Raw genomic sequence first — 20,603 nt, 5'->3', positions numbered from 1 at the left:
GTCCATGCCGCTGACTCGATACAAGTATTACAGAGGAAGAAGTAAGATTGGTGCTTTATCCAAAAAAATCTTCTCTTGCTAATTGAAGGCAACTGAAGCTTGACTCCCTCCTCTTCAGATGAAAAAAAATCTTGTTTTCCTAGAGACACAGGAATAAAAAAGCAGTTGAATTATAGCTACACCTACTAAATCTCGTAATAAGAAAATATTTGGGAAGAAAGAGAAAGGGGAAGTAAAGATAGGCCTACCTTGATTAACAGATCTTTGGTCTCCTTTTGCTGATGAATATCTCTGGAAGGATTTGTACACTTTAGGATGATGGCAGGAAAGTGAGAAAAAGAAAGGGTATGCCCTTGACAAACAAGCTTTAAATAAAATTATTCCTGAATGCAGACAATATTTCTTTATCAACCATGCATATGAGGAGTACCAATCCACGTGCCTCCCACATCTTTACCAGCATTTGCACTAATGCACGTTTGTATGACTGTCAGATTTATTCTATACAACTTGTATCCAACGTTCTGTACCTCGACATCCTGAACACTGGATAAAGAAGTTGATTAAATCCAGAAGTGCTATGTCCCTGTCTTGTTTATATGATTCAATCCAGTCGTCCACCACAGACTGTCAAGAAAAAAAGAATACTTATCAGACACTCTTAAAAAGTGTTTTATTAAAGGCAATCACTATTCTTTTCAGAATATAATTTTATAACTGAGAATTTATTTTGCATAACTTGTGTGTGCAAATGCAGAAATCTATACACCTTCTCTTAAGGTGGAGACAGAACAAATACTGTTAGAGAACAGAACTATATGCATTTTTTCTGGTATTGTAATCGTATAAACACAGATTCAAATTCAAATCACTTTAATTTCTCAAAACTCGCAGTATTTATACAGTTTCACAGTTGTGTTGAAAAAACAAATACTATAATTCCATACAGAATGACCAACATACACTCCCAGAAAACTAATGAGTAGAAACATTTTGGAATAAAAACTGAATTTACAATGCATAATGAACATCTCAGTATTTCTAAAGGTCTAAGCAGTATATCAATCATTCATGAACACTGTACATAGTTCAAGAAGACAGAATGCAATGAAGACTATTTTGTGAATACAAAACATATAGAAATTGGTCTTACAGTCAATAATTCACCTGAATCACTGTATATGGAGTGGAGTCAGTTTCAAACTGCACTCAGAACTATATACAGCCAGGAGATATTTTTATAATCACTGATAAGCAGGCGGAGCATGCAGTGATTATTATGAAGGATAGCAGGGAGGAGGACAGAAAGCACACAGGTGTCAAGGTTTGTCATCTGTCATGTATTAATCTCTGGCGACACAGCACATGCTTCAGTGGCTGGATGAGAAATGGCACTAAATGAATTTTGCCAGTCAACATAAAAGTGCAATCACGTCACGGCATTGGAAAGAGTTAATGGCAGATGTACATCAGCCAAAAGGAATGTGGAGCCACGCAGACGAATGGCAAAGCCTGTAGCTGCCTCCCATACAGACACATTCTGACTATTGAACCCCATCAGCGCGGGGGGACCAAGGATTTTTGAAACTGCCAATATAAGTGCAATGGAGCAATGAGGACAAAGCAAACAAAGTAACTGTGGAAATGCTTTAAGAACTGTTCTAGAAGAGCAAGAGGGTTTGATGAGGTCCCTCTTCAGCCTGATTCAGGCATAAGGAATACAAGTATGACTTCCTTCCATGTCACTAACGTACAGTATTAGTAAACCTCTCTATTTGGACCTCCTCCGCTATATACACAATAAGGGTAATGAATTGTACACATTTAATGTAACCAAATAATATATTTTACTTATTTTACTAGGAGAAAAAAAATCTTTACCATTCCATGTATGTGATAGCATTCATTAAGAGAAGCTTGATTAGCCTGACTATACTATTGGAGCACACCCTGCAAATGGATTATTTGATTTTGGGAAATTCAGGTTCATAATGCATTTCTATAAAATTAAATTTAAAAATCCTAATCCCCCTCAATCAGCTTTTCAACCAAGCTGGAAAAAGAATTAATAGGAAGGTCAGAATTCAAATAATTCAACCTCTTGGAAGAATTTCGCCTCTTTCTGAACTGGCAGACGTAAGGATAGGTTCTGGAAACATCCCTCTGCAGTTTCCAGCTTATCCACATGAAATCTCCCCTGATTGGCAGTAGGACCTCAGCAAGTGTTTGGAAGAGGGAAGCTGCGAGAAAACAGTTTTGTACATCCTAGGAACGACAGCCTCTGTGAAATGAGCCAACATGCTCTGTCTTTAACACAGGTCACTATACTTGTTCCTAACCCAAGTCAGGATGAGACTATCAGCATTCTCACGGTATTCAAAAACCAGCATGGATCTCTACACATTCAAATTACCAAAAAAAGAAGTTTTTAGGGGTTTTGTCTACGAATAAACTCACATGCACAGTAGGAGAAGAAATCTCACAAAACACTGTCCATCTGCTACTTAGAAGAAATCAAAAGCAAAGTCTTGGCCTCAAATTAATCTTGTTGAGAAAACATAAAGCAGTACCACAAAACTGACTATCCAGAATGCTTCACTATTTTTTCATCATTAATTTAACCCTCTTCCTGTCAGTATCAATCACTCATAGAATTCACCACAGCATATAAAACCAAACTTAACCAAATGTAAAAATTATTTACTAAAACAAACATTGACAAAGCTTAATGACCAGCCTGCTGGTGTACTGACAACTTAAAACATTTGTTTGAACAGCTTTATTAGTGTAGATATCAGAGCAACATTCAATTGCCAGCAGATAATTTTTTCACTCTAAAAACCAGCAGCTGTGCTGGGTGAGACCACAGGTTCCCCTGTCCCACAGGGCTTCACGTAGGGAAAAAGGTAATAGGGCAAGAATATACAGATACTTCCCAGTTACTATCCCAGACTCTTAATTTGCAGCTCAGAAGCTTCCTGAGTGTGAATATGGTTCAACAGATGCTCTATTTCCTTTCATGAATGTGTCTGTGAACCAGAAATTGTTACCACCTCCAGCATCTTGTAGCAGTATGTCTCAAGGGTTAAATACTCACTGCAAAAAAGTGCAACTTTTGTTTCAAACTTGCCAATCACTAGTTCTATCTGATGCTACCTAATTCTTAAGGAAGAAGAGAACACAAACCTCCAGCACCTATTTCCATTTTCCATGTTTCCACCATATTCTCCACTTGGCATCTCTCAGGCAGAAGAAACCTACTCTGTGCCATTGTGGCTTGCACAGAAATACTTTCATGTCCTTATCTTTGCTCATCCTTGTCACACGTCTCTTAACATTTCCTGAAGTTTTTTATATTCTTCGAGCCTGGAAAATCTCAAATGTTTTTTCTACGTGTTAGTAACTAGTTCTCTGCCAGTGTCTGTGCCCATAGACTTGTTTCACAGAAAGCACTCCTTGTAGAAGTAAGGCTAGCCTGAGAGATTCCTTTCCAAATTCAGTTTTGCTCACTGCAAGTGATTCTGGTCTGTGCTATAAATTATGTCAATGAACCCATCTGGATTTAAAAGAGGAGGATCAGAGGGAAGACTTGTTTGAAATTTTTCCATTTTGATTCTTCTTCTTTTAAACAGTTATTTAATTGCTTTCTGCAGTACTACCTCAAAACCATAGCATTAGTTCAGTCCATCTACCTTCTGCTATTTTTTGGTCTCCTTATATACAAAGAATTTGTGAGGGACATGCTATGTCCTTGAGCAAGAAGCGTCCACTCCATCCTACCTAGGATGTGCTTGTTTTTCCAAGCCAGAACCCCGATGCAATTCACAGAAGAACAAAGACAAGCAGCTGATCTCAAGACCTGAGGCACTGCAGTGTTTAGCACCAGCAGCAAATAAAAACAGCAAAGCCAGAGTGAAGCTTTGGAGCAGGGACAGCAGGCAAAGACTGCCTCCTGTATTGCTTGCACCTAGTAGAGGACTGACAGAAACTTTTAGCTAACATTTTTAATATTTGGGTACGATTCATCTCACCTAGCTTTGCACGCATAGCCCACATAGTCACAGCCAGCCAGTCGCTCCCTTTATACGGAACAGTCTGTGTGTGCTCTACATACATGCACATATATAGCCAATATTCAGTGGAGCTGACAGCGTAATTCATCTGTCCAAAGCACGTTTGCATTGTGAGGTAAGGCAACTCCTGCCTAAACCTGCTCATGATGACACCAGGTAGAATCCACTGCATCTCAGGGGGGATGAGGGTGACAAGGCACAGAGGCACCCAACCTGTGGGCATCACCACCCAGCCCCACAAATCCTGTTTGCTAACCCCTAAACACGAGGGGGGGATTTTCAGTGTATCAAAATCAAAGTAACTCCCACACATCTACAGAATTCAACCTCTCATGCACATTTGGCATGCTTGTTGGAAATTTTTTTAAAAGAGATTACAGTTTAAGGCAACAGGAGATAATGAAGCCAGACTACATATGCTACAACAGTTGGAACTTAGTCAAACTGTTAACTTTTGATGCAACAGAAAAGAGCTATAAAAAATGAAAACATTAGGATGAAAAAATAAAAAGATACACATCAGACCAAAAATAGAGACAAATATCAACTGAACCAAAAAATCCAGCAGTAATCCAAAAACCAGGAAAAAGGCCGAAAACAAGAGAAAAAGAAATCAGGCAGGCAACAGTAGAGCAAAGAGTGCAGTGAGGAATCATTGCCAGAAAAGGACAATTTTGCATAAACTTGCATAGAGGAAAAGACTCCTGTTAAAAACAAGGGTATCTAGCCAACAGTCCACAGGTTACTACAAACCCTGCCAGATGATTTCATCTTGTGAGCACTCTCCTTCCAGTCACCCCATGTTCAAGAGCTTCTCAGGCACAAGCAAGCAGCAAACTCCCTTAATAATTCTCCCAGCAATGGCCCACATTTGGTCACCATCCTGCCCTGGCCCCTCCCTGTCATCTGTCCCAAATGCAGGATGGACACTGCGGTAAAGGCACATGTAGTGACAGCAGGAGGGAAGGACCTTTGGAAAGGAGAGAGCTACAAGCCAGCTCCATCCGGAAGAATTAATCCCAATGAGAGGCTTCTCACCTACTGCTGCAAAATGCTTCTGGAAGATGGCACGCTTAGGTTGCACAAGTTGTTCTGGTGGTGCCCATCTGCTGCCAAATGTTTCCACCTTCAGATGCAGTAGGGAGCATGGATCTATCATATGAAAATAGGCACTTCACATGCTCTGCATGACAGAGGTGATAAATTCAGCATTCCTAGGACGCACGTGCTGCAGTATTCTGCCCAGGTGCAGGAAACCAGCACTTTCAGAATTCACCTGAAATTTGTGCACAAGGGAAGGGCCCTGACAATGTTACGAAGTACAACAAATGAGAAATTGCGTGAGCTTCTCACCATCATTACTAGCTTGTAGTAAGGCAAGGAATATTGTAACTAAATTTTAAGAAAAGTCAAAAACTATCTAGCTTGATTACAGAGATGAAAATTACTCCAGCAACACCCTCGACTCCCTCTCACTCCCTGCTCAGTAAAGAAAAAAGAAAGCAGCTACCTATATATATGCACGCATATCCATATATACATGCATGTACATCTATATAAGCTATAGATATACAGATAGATACAGAGATGCACCACATCTCTGAGTCAGTCACTGTGACAAGCCCATACAAGTACATTCTACATAAATGAGATTCAGTATTTTTTCAAATTTGAAAAATGCTTCTATTCTTAAGAGAATTGAGTGAAAAATCAACATCTTCTGCAAAAGACGGATAGTACAAATATGTAGTCAGCACAGGGATTTTCAAAAGCCCATAACAGCCTTCAAGAGAATCTTGCAGAAATTTACTCTGCAACGACTCTGCTTCAAAAACTACCATGTAGCACAGTTGGAAGACAAAATCTAACATGCCTAATAGGCAAGAAATGAGAAGCTTGAAGAAAGTTAAGGAAGTAGCAAAAGAGATCCACAGTCTGAATAAACAGCTTAAAACCAATCATGGAAACTCGACAGATATACTGACCTTCACATCTCAAGTCTGCTAAAAGATAAATAAGAATTTTTTTTAGTATTGAAGAGAAATAGCAGCCTGAATTGCCAGTAAAATCAGAAGTCTGATGCAATGAATGAAATAATGAAACTGGTTATCTTATTACCTCTCCTGGAGGCTTTTCAGCTATGAATCCATTTCATATTCCTTCAGTGCAAGAACATTACTACAGTTCAGAGCGTTAAGTGCTGGAGGAACCACAGGGACTAACTGCAGATGATGCTTTGCCAGCTCATGTAAATTAGCACAGTCTCGCTAAATATTAATGAAAGTTCATTTCATAAAGCTATTTCACAATTTAAATTAAGTAACAATTTGGCAGCAGTGCTACTAAAACAAAGTAAAAACAAATGACACTATATGTTCAAGTGTAAGATCTGAGTCAACTGTAAACTACGGCAAATCAAGGCGAAACAACATTTAAATAATTTGCCATTTTATACAACTGATCATGGACATGCTTCACTTACAGTTGAAAACAACAGACAAAAAATGACTGGGATGGGCGCACAGTGTGTTTATATAGAAGTTACTAAAAATCAAAATAGAATTATATAAGCCATACTAATGTCTTCTGCCAATAAACAGTTACTCATATGAAATTTGAAGCTTACTGAAACAAGAAAGGAAAGCACAGGGAAATTAAAAATTTTCACTATCTGTATAAAGAGCAGCCTGAAGAGAAGATAAAAGCTAAAAAGCATGCTTTAACAGGTGGTGAGAATAACTTAGAGAACAGTGAAAATAAGAACATAAGGTAAGGCATGGAAGTAGCAAAAGACTTGTAATGCTCTGTGTAAAAATCTTTAAGTTAATTTCTGCAGGGTTTTTTGTTGTTTTTTTTTTAGTAACACAAATCTTTTAAGGTCAAATTTTGTGAAGACTGAGGTAATCACACAGACAGTTACTGGGGAGAAGGTAGTCACTAGTATGTACAAGTATATGCAATTTCTGCATTAGACCTCAAGATGACGGGTAGCATTCCATATTGCAGACAGCGAGTATAATATACACCCACTAAAAAAAAACTACTATAAGGTTAATAAAACAGAACTGTAGATTGAAAAGCTACAGTTTATCCTTTTTCCTCTAAAGATGGTCATTTTAAATTATGAGGGTTCATGCTTTGCTAACTCCTAGCAAGCATTTTCTGAAATTGAGTCTTTATTGTAAATCTTATTTCAATGTAACACTATCTGTTTCTTGTTTCTCTTTTTCATAAGCAGAGACAAGAAAATCTGCTGTAATGCAGTGTATATCTATATAGCTTTTTAATTTTTTCCTGAAGCATAGAGTGGAAAGGAATAAAATCTTGAAATAATTTATTCCCAATAAAACTAAGAAACCCATGCTCTCCATACAGACCTATCTGCCTATCTGGCATTTCACATAAATACTTCCTTCTGTGCAGTAGGATGGGCATGAACTATCATTATGCAGGGAAATCACTGTAACACATTACATGGAAACATTTGGGTGAAAAAAACTCACTTTGGAAAGATAAAAATATTTTGGAAAGATAAAAATATTTAGTTTTCACAGTGCTACAATGGCATGATTTAAGTGGCATTAGTTTTATGTGCACAAAAGGTAATGGAAAAATTATCCTTTCAGATGGATTAAGATTGTAACAACTACTGAGGAGAAGTACTCTTGTTACAGCGCATCTGCACTACTCAGAACTGCACTTCCTCACTCGAGTCCTCAGAAAAGATGTAGAATATGCAAAGGCCTCATACCAAGTCAATTTCCTACAATGGTACAGATTTGGTGTTCGCTGCTGATCTCTCACAATTTACATACTACACAATTTCTTAAGGGTTGTGTCTGCCTAACTTGAGCCAATCACAGGCACGAATGGTTCTGAGATACTGCAAAGCATAAAAACAAGTTATGTACACTGTGCATGAGCTTTGAACATCCTTAGGGGGTGCAGAAACAAAATCAGTTATACCAATAAGAGACCCATCAATTTATTAAAACCATACTTCAAATTCTTTTGCTAGCCTAATTTGGAAAGAGTTTGTGGATCACCCCAGATAATTCAAAAAACAATTGCAGTTTGGAGAATAAAAAACTTCTCTGGCTTTAACTGTAATGGGTATTTTCAGGCATAAATGTCTTCACATACTGCACCACTGGCATACGAGCAGCATACCTTAGCAGTGAAATCATCAATTGTGAATTACACAAGGGAGAAGCAGCAGAAAAACTCATTTGGTATTAAGGGAAGCCCCTTTAATTATTCGTGTTTTATCTGGTGGCTAAATTGTTGCTAGTGTAACAACCATGAGAACGTGTACCTAGTTTTGATTTTTCTTTTTAATCCAGTAGCATATAACCAAAAGCAAAGCAAGATTAGGCTGCAGAAGAAATCCATCTAGCAATATAAAAACTAAATACAAATGTCAATAATACTTGCAGTTATTTTATCCTGTAAGCTTTACAGAATGTGTATTAGAAACTCCTGAGGAGTTTCTGAGACAGCTTGGTGAAACCCAAGGTCATTATTCATCCTTCAAGTCAGAGAATACAGCACTGTTAGAATTCAATAGAGGATAATTAAACTAAAAATGCCTTCAACATAAAAAACGTGGATGATAATTTATATCATATGTTTGTATACTATTACACCTTCAGCAAAGACCTTTACTGAAATAGCCAATGTAGATGCAGAGGTACTATCCATTGAGAGGACTTCTAGTAGGGAAAACAGACAAATTCAGGAAAAAGAAAGCCATTAAGGCTCCCGTTTATACAGAAACCATATTCACACTGAGATGCAAACAGGCAGAGGTGGGAGAACTCCTGAACTATATTTTACCTTCTTATCTACCTCTTGCTTATCTACCTTTGTCAGAGACAGGATATTGGACTTTTGGTAAGATCCAGTTAGACCCAGCAGGCTTTAATTTTTAAGCTCAAGTAACAAGGCATACACCTAAAACAATTCTTGCCATAGAAGGTAGCTATTGTCATGGTTATACAGTCACTTCAATCAAGAATTAAGTCTGAGCTGCTGCCAGAGATGAGCTGAATCAGGGAGCTGATCCAGCTGGAAAAAAAATCCATCAAAGTGTCATGTTCTAATTAAATTTATTTCTTGGTGTGACTACAAAACACACCAGAAAGGTGTAAAAAAAACAACAGCTGTATGTATGAGAGAAGGTGGAACCAATCTGTTCAACAGCAGCCTTAGTTCATGCAAGATTAAAGCAGGCACATAACAATTCTTTTTAACTAGAACTACTGGGAGGACTAAGGAGCATAGAGATTATCTATATTGCATAATAATTATGTAATTAAAATAACCGTGTGATGAAATTCCAGGGAGTTGAGAAGGAAGCAAAGCTAAGTCTAATTCATGCTGCATGTGCTGGGAAGCAGCTGATTAAGCTGTGCAGTCAGTTGCCCTGCTGTCAGCCTCCTTCCTGGGGAGAAAGCACATCTGAGGAGCAGGCTGGCTCTGTGGGGTGGTGCTGGGGGCCTCTGCCTCGAGGAAGTGCCTCCTCCTGCTCCCCCACTCAACAGCCAAGGTGCCTGCCACCACCAGCACCTTCTGCAGTGAGACTTGAGGGGGTAGGGTATTTCTCTGCAGCTGCTAAGGTTGGCCCACCCTAATTTGTACTTAAATGAAACTAAGATTATTATTACTAGAGAAAAAAGGGGTCGTAGAAGAATCTGTTGACTTAACACAGGAACAGGTGTAATTCCACAGCCTGACCTATGCAAGGAAGTAGTTACAGACCATAGTGGTCTATTTCTGCCCCAAATGTTATGCATATCCAAAGCTATTTAACCAGTAGAGGATATGCCACATTAACAACATATATAACCCACATCAGCTTTCTGGAAGAACTCATTACCTTACCTATCTTGTACAAGTCGTCAAATCTCAAAGTGATAGAAGATACTGGAGGAACTGGGAATTCCCATCAGAAAACTATTTTGGATACAGATGTTGGTAACTGAACGTGACCTAAACCTAATACTTTATGTTAAAAGGAACTAGCAATCGTGCATTATGATGCCAGTGCATACAGAACAACAACAAAAAAAAGCAGTGCTGAAGGCTGTGTCTGTTTTCCCTCTCTCTTACTATTTCCAACAGATCAAACCTGTAATTGTAAGGGATGCATATCCTTTATTTTTGCAGGTATTGATTTTCAAGTCCACAGTCTGCAACAAAGGCAGGTGGATTAACACTGAAAATCAGTATTGTATTGAAAGTACTGTTAAAATTTCAGAAATATTTTTAATTAATATTAATGACATGTTTTAATCCTTTCAGATAAGCAACTGAATGAAAAGAAAAGGTCTCATGATGTTCCTCCTGCTCATGAAAGTTCATGAACTTTCTAGCCAGTGTGGTATCATGAACGAGCGTCACAGTTAGCCAGCTTGAGCCCAGCAGGTGTGAGGAAGAAATAACGTGTGAGGAACTGAAACTAGGAGACCAAGAGAACTTCCTCATGGGACAGGGTAAGCTTACGCTGCTACAAATGCAGCTAAACTTGAACAGGGAGGGCATCTCAAAGTACTCAAGTGTGACCAGATGGGCAGACAAGAAGAGCGAGGACTGAGGTATATTCTTGACTTCTGGCGAGACAAAGAACCAGTAGCACAATGAAAAATTCGATTTCAGCGTGCCAGAAAGCTCTCTTTGGATACAGATCCTAAATGCACATTGCCATATAATAGAGCCATATTTACTCTGAACCATGCTTAACTCTAAACCATGATATCTCTTATTGGCTGAGCATAAGCAGAGGGTTCAAATATTTCAAAAATCAACATCTAAATTGATGTTTGCAGTTCACTGCAGATTAGGACAACTGGCTATGCACATAATACAGAGTAATCTCAGCATAGATCTGTTCAGGTTTGGGTATCAAATACGTTGTATGATTACTGATGATTATCTCCAGTTTTCTGGGGGAGGCACAAATCTCCTTTGCACACAAGAAAGCAAAATGCTATTATGCTTGTTTTGAGCAACACAGAAGTACAAACTTTTTACAGCTAATTGGACATAATTAACTCTCAAGAAATTTTCAGATTGAAGCCTAAACAAAATCTGCAACCATCACATGCTCTTTACTTCACTGCTGCCTTAACACCAGGGTCAGAGACCAATACAGAAGCGCCAATGAAGCCTTAAGCTACGAGTCAGTCTCTGCACTGGGGCTCAGCTGCAGGAGTGGAGATTCATCCATGCCCTTCATTCCCACCAGGGTAAGCTCAGGCAGTTCAGCACATGAGAAATGATGATACAGTCTGTTCTGCCTGCGGAAGTTTAGATTGGGAAATATAGCGGATATAGCTGTGTCCATAAAAACATTCAAGGTGAAAAAAAGAGACAAATGACAAAAAGCAGAAAAGTGTCATTAATTCCCTAACAAAGAAAAATGTGTGCCTAAAAAGCTCTGCAAACAATCTTAATGGAATAAAGAACTGTACCAGCAGAAAACAGGAACAGTATTGCACTACATACAGAGAGAGCTGCCAACAGAAAATCTTCTGAAGCAACTAACCACACAATAGGTTACAGAACAGATTTTTTTAAAGTGCCAACAATCCAATACTAGGTTAACGTGGGTATCAAACTGATTTACAGAGTTCAAGTGAGACTTAGCTTGGATACAACTAACACTTCATAACTGAAGCAAAGATTTACATGCAAAGAGCAGCTTTGAAGTTGTGTGTACTTGAAAAACAAAATATTAACATTACTTTGTTTCCCTAGAAGAATCCAACCAGCAGGAAGCTGAAGAGAAGTAAATGAACCCTGCGATAAGAACCAGAATAGAGGACAAACTTAAAGAAATGAGAGTTGCATTCAGCTACAGGCTTCCATGAGCTACCAATACAAAGACAGAAAAATCTAACAATTAAAATATATTCTGAGAGCACGCAGCTGGAGCAGATAGGTCAGGAATGAAAGCACAAAGTAAAATTTCCACATAATCTCAAAATATATTAATTGATCTTTTCTGTTTCTCATTGCTGGAAGCAAACTTAAGAGCACTATAGAAAAAAGTAGGTTCATGTTACAGGGAAATAACTGAATATCAACAAAAAAGAGGTTCTAACAAATGCAAATATATGTAATTTATCTGAAAATTGGCAGTACTGACAGAATTGCTAAAATTGGCCAGAAAAAACCTGCATCAAAACTATGAGTAAGAAAAATGCCAAGCATCCCTAACTGTTAAATAACAATCCCTAAGCTAATAAGGAAACCAGAAAATATAAAGATGCTAATCAACTTGGCTTATAGAACCTTTGTTTAAATGTGGGATTCTCATCCAGAAGTTCAAGTTAAAAATAATTTAATCACATTATAATTGCATCTTGCTTCCCACTGCATGAGTCTGTCAATTTCTTTTTTTTTATTATCAATAGTAAAATTTTTGAAGGTACACAAGTGGCACATACTCTTGAACTTAGGATTATGGTTCCTAAATATGGCCCTAAAAATGGGGCATTTATGCCACAGGCCTTCAGATAGACTTGCCTACTCTTTTAATATTTGTTTACGTGTTAGGAACGGCTTCCAACAAGCTATTTACTTCTTTCTCATCTGAACAAGATGTAGGCTAAGTGCATTTTAAGCATGTGTGTGCACATGTATATTATAGGGGTGTGTGTGTTTATGTATATATCTGTACACAAATAGTACTTTTTTTAAAACAATTCCTTTGAATTCAGTTCAATTTGAATTCCAAAGGTTTCTTACTACAAACATGCAGACTATTTCTTTTTAGAAATTCATTTGTGGAAGACTTCTGTTGGCATCTCTTTTGAAATAGATGAAATATATCAAAGTCAATTCCACACACGCACTCAGTCATCAAATATCAAAGCAATCACACATTCCTTCTCATTTGGCGCCTGCAAATATCAATAACTCTAAGACAAACATACTACGTAAAGCATAATATATGTTTGGTACCGCAGTAAAACCAGAAAATAGACTCCAGATGTTTCCTCAAATCCTGCCAAAAATAAAATTTGAAAATGTGTCGAAAACCAAGGAAAGTTGGAAACCCCAACGTAAAACATGTAGGAAGAAGAGGCACAAAGAATCTGTAGCTTTGTTAGCAGTAAATTTGTTCTGTCTTCACCTACTAGATAAGAAGGGTCAATCCTGTGTAACTGTAAAAACAGCCACTATAAAGAACAAAAATACTGATATTTTCTTCCTATTTATTAGTACTTTAAAGCTACATCTCAGATTTGAGGCTCAGAAAAAAATATTCCATAGCTTGAACTCATGTGGAAGACTACATTAGCCCTAGGTTTTATGCTACACCGAAAGTAACATTAAGAATGGTACTTTGATCCTAATTTTCCTAATTTATAATTTTGTTCACGTTATTTGGCACCACGTAATCAAAACATACTAACTGATATTGCATGATTCCCTTTTGTTGAAATGCAAAGTAAAGGAAGTTTGCTTAAACAACCCTTCAGTAGGAACCGCTTTTGGCTTTTAACTGCAATGGGCTATTGGTATTCTGGGCCCATGTTTCTCCTTTGAGTGCCAAAAACAAATAGCTGAAGCACAGTAACTTACAAAAAGCATACAAATACTGTCAGAAACAATCATCTGTAGAGGTTCTTGAGATGGGACTCATCTGGCCCAATAAATGTTTTAGGACCACAGTAACTGATCAAAACTTAAACAAGTAAGAAACACCTCCAGAGGCGGTTCAATATAGCTTAGATATTTATCTTAAAATGAAAAATTTGCCCTCAGAGTGTGTCCATCTTTTTCTCTCAGCCACAGAGGAAGTCTAGCCAACTGGTTTAGCCTTCATCTGTAGCTCTGGTGGGGAGAGCAAGAATGCAAGCTGCAGTGTGAAGTACTCAAAAGTGCTTCAGTCAGCAGCTATTTTTGGGGAAAAAAAGAAAAAAGGGGAAAAAAGAGAAAGCTTTGTATCCATCAATAGGATCATCTCATACTTTTTCTTCCTGTAAAACTTACTACAGGTTATCATTTAATGGACTGCTTAATACCAACACGTATTTACAATTTGAAAGCAATGGACAAAATAATGGAGAATTCAACTGAAATACATGACTTTTCTGATCTGTCTCGTTTTTCAGAAATACGTAGCAGTCCCCAACTCAATGACAGCACATTCTGTTCTTTATCATACACAGACTAAGATAATGTTAAACATGAAAGTCTACTGGACCAATACAGCTTGTGAAAAAAGCCAACTGTTTACAAAAGCATAGCTCAGAATGAACTTCTACAGTCAGGGTACACTCAATGATGAAAGTGTAACACAGTTAGTTATTTTACCTGCATAGCACTCTTCCCCAGCTTAACCACCTCAAACAAAGTGACAGGGTCCCCTTCTCCATTCTGCTGAGGGTGGCCATTAGCTCGTCCACGACTTGCTCCTCTGGCTCCAGCCTCCAAACGACCTTTGTCTCCTGGAGACTTGCGAGGTTTCTTAGCGGCAGACTGGGCAAAGAAAACCAGCAGAGTGAAAACAAAAATTTATTATAGCTATGACATCTGACATCACCCAAAAATTTCTCTATAAATCATATACATATATTACACATATTTATATGCTCACACATATGAATACACGCGAATATCACAGAATAAGTCAGTCTGAAAGGGATCTCAGGTCTCCAGTCTGACTTCTGGCAGGGTCAAAGCAATGTCAGCTATGAAATTCAACCATGTTGATTAGGGCTTTATCCAGTCAGGTACATAGATTTTTAATTATCAGTACTCACTGAGAAACAACTTTAAAGCCACAGTCAAGGAATTCAACACTGATGAATTCCCATTGTTGAAGTACCAGTTCACATCAATATCCATATTAGTATTAATCAACGCAAACAGATAGTTGACAGCATGACTAGATATATATACCAATGGCCGCAAATTACAGACCAGACAGAAAAAGTGTTTTCTGTTGGCAAACAAAGTAAATTTTCAGAATACATAATTAACTTAGGCAGACAACAAATAATTTATGAAACATACACTTGTCCTGTTAACAGTCTATTTCTGCATTTAAGTAGATACAGAAATTTTATAACAAACAACAAAGATTCAACTCCTCAATTCCAATAAAATTAAATAACTAAACTTATAATCAGATTTAGCAGATCATAATAATAGCCCCTTTCTTGCTTTAAATTTTTGAGTCAAATATTTTCCTTGTGAAACTAAATTATTCAATGTAAACTTTTTCCAGATTCTTCAAGCTCATAATCAGATGCTATAGATCCCACTTGTGATAGGTCACACAGTGAACATTTTGCTTTGAATTTAAGTCACTTTATGCAAAAAAAAACAAAACAGTTTTTTGGGGGGGTGGGGGAAGGTGAGATTCCTGCTACAATCTCATGTCTAAAATCTTTTTTTTCTCCTACTGCAAGGCAGACAAAAGCAAAAAGCGCTACAGAACAATGAAGCTATTTTGAGGAATTCTGTTAAAGAAAACATGCAAGCAACTCTACAATTGTACAGTATCCTCATGGTACCATTTACCTTGACCACACCGGCACCCATTTTCCATTAAAGCTTTTAGAAAAGAATGTGAAGTCAGCATTTTTGGTTGCATCTTCCAACTGCAGACATGTTAAGAATTTTCCTGCAGAGTAAAGGAATCTCCTTTCTGGAAGACAGCTGGTAGAAGACAGAGGTACCCTAGCCTTCTCCTTGCCCTAAAACTGTCACTGCTGGTGGGGACAGGGAGATAAAGAAAAGGGCAAGGTGGAGCACAACTGCTTCTTGCAAATACTCAGTTAAGGATTTGCATACAAATGCAAGATGAAAGCTTAAAATAATGGGAGAATCTCTATGAAAAGTTTCCTGGATAACATCTGCATTTATGAGTAGAATATGAGATCTCTGTCAATTATTGTTTTGTAAAGCTGCCTTAACCAGCAAGAAAGCTATCAATAAAATACATGGAATATTTGAGCTCTACCAAGCTCTGAAGAGACACACAATCACTATTTAATTGAAAAAAAAAAATGTAAAAGTTGTTTGACTTAGATTTTGATTAGATATTAGGAGGAAATTCTTCACTCTGAGGGCGGTGAGGTCCTGGCCCAGGCTGCCCAGAGCAGCTGTGGCTGCCCCATCCTTGGCAGTGCCCAAGGCCAGGCTGGATGGGGCTGGGGGCAGCCTGGGCTGGTGGGAGGGGGCCCTGCCCAGGGCAGGGGGTTGGAATTGGGTGGGCTTTGAGGTACCTTTCAACCTAAACAAACAAGAGTGAATTTGTATTAAGTCCCCTCTCCCAACGATCCACCAAATGGTCCTCAAGACATGGGGAAAACAGAGCCCTGTGCTTTCTAATAGGAGCAACAATGCTGCTTACTGCTTGCCACTTCTCACCCTTTCAGCCCCTGTGAGAAGCCAGAAATTGCTGGCTTCTACCTAAAGCCCTCTTAAGCTCAGTCAGCCACAATGTTTTGTTGTTGTTGTTTGTTTGTTTGTTTGCTTTTTCATTTTAAGTATCCGTCAGAATCCCAAGATAAGTAAGATCTGATTGCTCTCCAGACTCAAAACTGTTATCTGTTTATGACAGGGATCCCTGAAAAAGTCATGGAAAAGGCAAGCTGGTTAGCTGTATTGTATCTAAATGCATTAATAAATCCTTCTAATGATTTTCATATTCCAGGCATCTGCTGCAATGGCAGAGCAGACACTGCTGAAGTGATTTAAGACTTCCAGAGGGAGGAGGGATAAAGAAGCAATGCAAGGAAAGCAAGCTGGAGGCTTGAATCTCACACTGAGAAAGGTGCTGCTGGGGGGCATGATATCCCTGCTTTCACTCTGAGATCCAGGACAGAACCAGACCAGTGGCGGGGTCCAAGTGGACTGCGTGCGTGTGAGATCTGAACTAGGGTCTCCCCACGATGACCAGAAGAAATCCCATCTTCGTCTTTTTATTTTTTAACTTATTTAAACTATTCCAAGACCAAGTTCTACAGCTCAACCTAAGCAGAGTACTTCACACTGTAATGTCCGTTATTCTACCAAAACAATCTCCAGGAACATGGACATCAGTTTCATTTTCAGACAATTCAGTTGAAGTGACTCTGCTCATGCTCACAACCAGGACGTTGTTCCAAGTAATTCTTGTCAGAGATCAGCCTCGAATAAGTGAAAGCCTCCAAGTTATAGCCACATGAAAACAGAGGTTGTTATTTTTCAGATTTGTAAATTAGACTCAACTGACAGCAAATAAGACCGAGAATTTATCCACATAAGCATTAGGAAATTCAGAAGTTCCAGAATGTGCAAGAAGAAACTCTAAAATTACCGTACTGACGACCACAGAGTTTAACTGTTGTTTTATGGTATAAACTAAAGGAAGAAGAAACAAAATACTTATCTAGACTGTAATTAAACTGATATTGTGAAAATTCAGAATTGTGTAATACATTAGCTAGATAATACCTTTCATTTAATGTCTTTAAAATGATTCTGAAGGGAAAAAAGTGACCCACGTTTGTAAAAACAAGTAATAGAGTGAACGTTAATTTATGCACTAAATAAAACCAAAAAAAACAGTGGTTTGACATTTTCCATTAACAGTGCCCAAGTTGATCTGATGTACTTCAGGAAGAAATAAAGACAGTTAAAGCGTTGCAGGTCATTAATTTCACCTGTCTTCCCACTCCAGTAATGGCCTATATGTGCATTCACATAATTACATAGTATGTAATAAGTCATTTAAAGCAACACCCTATTTCTTAGGATAGCTGGAAGAAACTTTTTAACCTTCCACTTGAGTAAGACTGAAGAACATGCCTCTCAAAGGCACCATCATCTTGAGAGGCCTTTGCATTGTAACACAGTATTATGCAGAAGAGTCTCTGGTAATGTCTGAGCTCATTCAGAGTGAATATTGATAAAAAAGGCAGCTCTTGAACATTTCATAACATTGTCACAGTTATCCAGAAAGAAGTTATTGGATTCAAGCAGTCAGCCCTTTGAACGTCTTCATCACAGAAACAAACAAGGTATTCTCTGTGAAAAACCTCATCCTGCAAGTAAAACCAGATCTAGGGGCCCCTAACACCCAGCGCACCCAGAGCTCTGTCAGCCATGCAGGCAGATCTATTCAACTCCAGTTTTAAGGGACAGACCTAAAATATCAGGCAAGCAAGCTGAAACAGGACTCTGACGTACATTACACTAAACCACAAACCTCGACTACTGTGAAAATAACTTTTTCTAAGAATATTCCTTCCTGCTATTAATCAGGATGTGTGTGATTTGGAACTAGGAGGGAAAGTCAATCCTCTGGGGCATTTATCATCCATAACACGAGACTAAATAACGCTGAGTCTGCTGAAAAGTTATAAATCTACATATGGAAACAAATGTAAGGTATTGTAGTCCCTCTCCTCCATGCCAAAAGACAAAACAAAACAAAACAACAACAACAAAACAGAACATGAAAGCAAAACCGTACAGGCTGTGCTGGGGACAAAAGCATCAAAAGTGCCTTGCTCCACCTTGCCTCAAAAAGGAGTATGAGGAGAGGAGTTAGTTGGAGAAAGGCATGCAGCAGCTTCCATGACTATGAGATGAGCCACACACCAGCAGAGATCTCAGAATTGACCCCTCTGTGACAGACTGACGTTTCTTCTTATCCTCCAAGTCAAACAGGCTAATCTCTAGCTACTGCTGCAAAATACAATAGCTGAAATATAGTCACGGATCTCTCTCACTCTCTCCAACCTCCAAGAGCTATTCCGAGGTCCTGGGGAGGTAAGACCAGGTAGGTTAATATAAAGCAATATAAAGCATGGCAATGGAATTGACCAGCCCCCTAAGAGAGCACTGATCCAAGAGAGGAGGCAAAAAAGGATAAATGAATAACTGATCTGAGCCTCAGCTCACTACTGTGAAAGAAGCACTGGGGTTTCAAATCCCCTACCTAGAAGAGAGCATCCATGCCCGTGTATTTCAATAATGCAGCAGCCAGAAAAGACATTTTTTAGCTGATGTTACTCAGCAACTCCAAGCAGAGAGCTGCCATACATCACTCCCTGAATACACAGCACACGACTCACTAAACATGTATCCAGATGGTATGCTCACATACAGCTTCATACAAATATATGCACCAATACATCCCACTGACTGGACAGGTTCACCTCCCAGCCAATTGCTCCACAAGCATCTGCTCTACATGCTTGGGTGTTTAGAAGCAGACATGTGCAAGGGGGGGGGGGCTGGCCCCAGCCACCATCAGTGCTAGAACAGGACACGGTGCAACTCCTGCAGTGTTCACTGCATGGTTTGATGAATTTGGGACAATCAGAGTAACAAGAGTTACTCTGAAGGACCAAGATGATTCATCTCTTCATAAGCCACTTGTCTAGTACACCCAATGAAGTAGACTAGACTCATTCAAACACAGAGACTCATTAGAACGGTCTCTAGAGAACTCGAGGGGCAACATGGAAAGCAGCATTTTAAGGAAGGAAAGGTTCCCCAATTCGTTAAGGTTCTCTCTAAACTGGGAACATCTTTGCTACGAATTCTCAAATGAGGTCTACCTCCTTACAGAAGTCTCATGTATGCAATGAGAAAATCTCTCTCTGGAAAAAGAAGTCTGTTAAAAAAGCTCCATCTTTCTAATAAAAGCCAAGTCCATTCTACAACACTACCTCCTCAATCTTTTTAAAATAAATACAGAAATACATAAATTGACAGAGTACATTGTGTACAGCTCTGCAACAGAACAACACAGCTAGGGAAAATGGCACAGAAGAGTAAACTCTCTCCAAAAGAGGTCAATACATTTATGGCAGACGTGTTACTGTAGCTGCAATGGCCTAAGGACATAAGCAAGTCAACAGTTGTGTGGAGAGATTCAATTATCTTATTCGACCATCATATTTTAGAGGGGAAAAAAATAATAATAATAAAAAAAACACAAAACCCATTAGTACCTTCAGGCACAGAAATCTTTTTTTAACATTACAAAAATGAAAAACAAAACTAAGTATCAGCTAAGAAGAACAGCTCTAAATAATTTGTTGTAGACCTAAGAGTAAAGGTGGGAAATATCTATGGAGGAAATAAAAGGGATGTTAGCGGATGGAGGAGTGGGAGAGAAATGTTGGAGCTGTACCTCTGTGACAAATTCACTGTGGAATGTGGACAGGATCACAACAAGGATGGGTTAGCAATGTGGAGGAGGAAAAGTGAAAATACATTGTTTGCAAAAACCAATGCTTCATCTACTATGTCTGTGATTTTCAGTATTCAATAATGTTATAACTGTAAATTTCTAGAACTAGTCTTTCAAAGGTGCCTGCATTTCTCCTCAAGGATAGCAGAGATTGAGTGGCTTATTCCTTTTCAGCTTTTTTTTTTTTTTTTTTTTATAGTAGGTTCTTATTTATTCTTTTCCATTGCCACAGTATCATCTGTGGAGGCAGGATGCGATTGTGGATCCAAACATACACATCTACTGTCAAGCCACCCAAAAAAATAACAGAAAGACTGAAT

General features: G+C 38.5%; 1 protein-coding gene across 6 annotated transcripts in view; it reads right to left on the bottom strand.

The window, feature by feature from the left end:
• STAG1 (stromal antigen 1) overlaps nt 1-20,603 on the bottom strand; it is a 176,892-nt gene that overhangs the window by 115,029 nt on the left and 41,260 nt on the right. For 3 of the 6 annotated variants that reach the window (XM_035334012.1, XM_035334009.1, XM_035334014.1), the window contains exons 4-5: nt 14,400-14,579; nt 531-627 (exon numbers count right to left, since the gene is read on the bottom strand). In XM_035334012.1, the coding sequence (XP_035189903.1) occupies nt 531-627; nt 14,400-14,579 (277 nt within the window). Of the gene's footprint in view, nt 1-530; nt 628-14,399; nt 14,580-20,603 lie in introns of those variants that run through there. The other 3 variants (XM_035334013.1, XM_035334010.1, XM_035334016.1) reach the window with 2 other exon arrangements.

The sequence above is a fragment of the Oxyura jamaicensis genome, chromosome 9 (genome assembly GCF_011077185.1).
Source record: "Oxyura jamaicensis isolate SHBP4307 breed ruddy duck chromosome 9, BPBGC_Ojam_1.0, whole genome shotgun sequence".
In the NCBI taxonomy this organism is placed as follows: domain Eukaryota; kingdom Metazoa; phylum Chordata; class Aves; order Anseriformes; family Anatidae; genus Oxyura; species Oxyura jamaicensis.
Note: the sequence above shows the minus strand (reverse complement) of the source record. Positions and strands in the feature narration are given on the sequence as shown.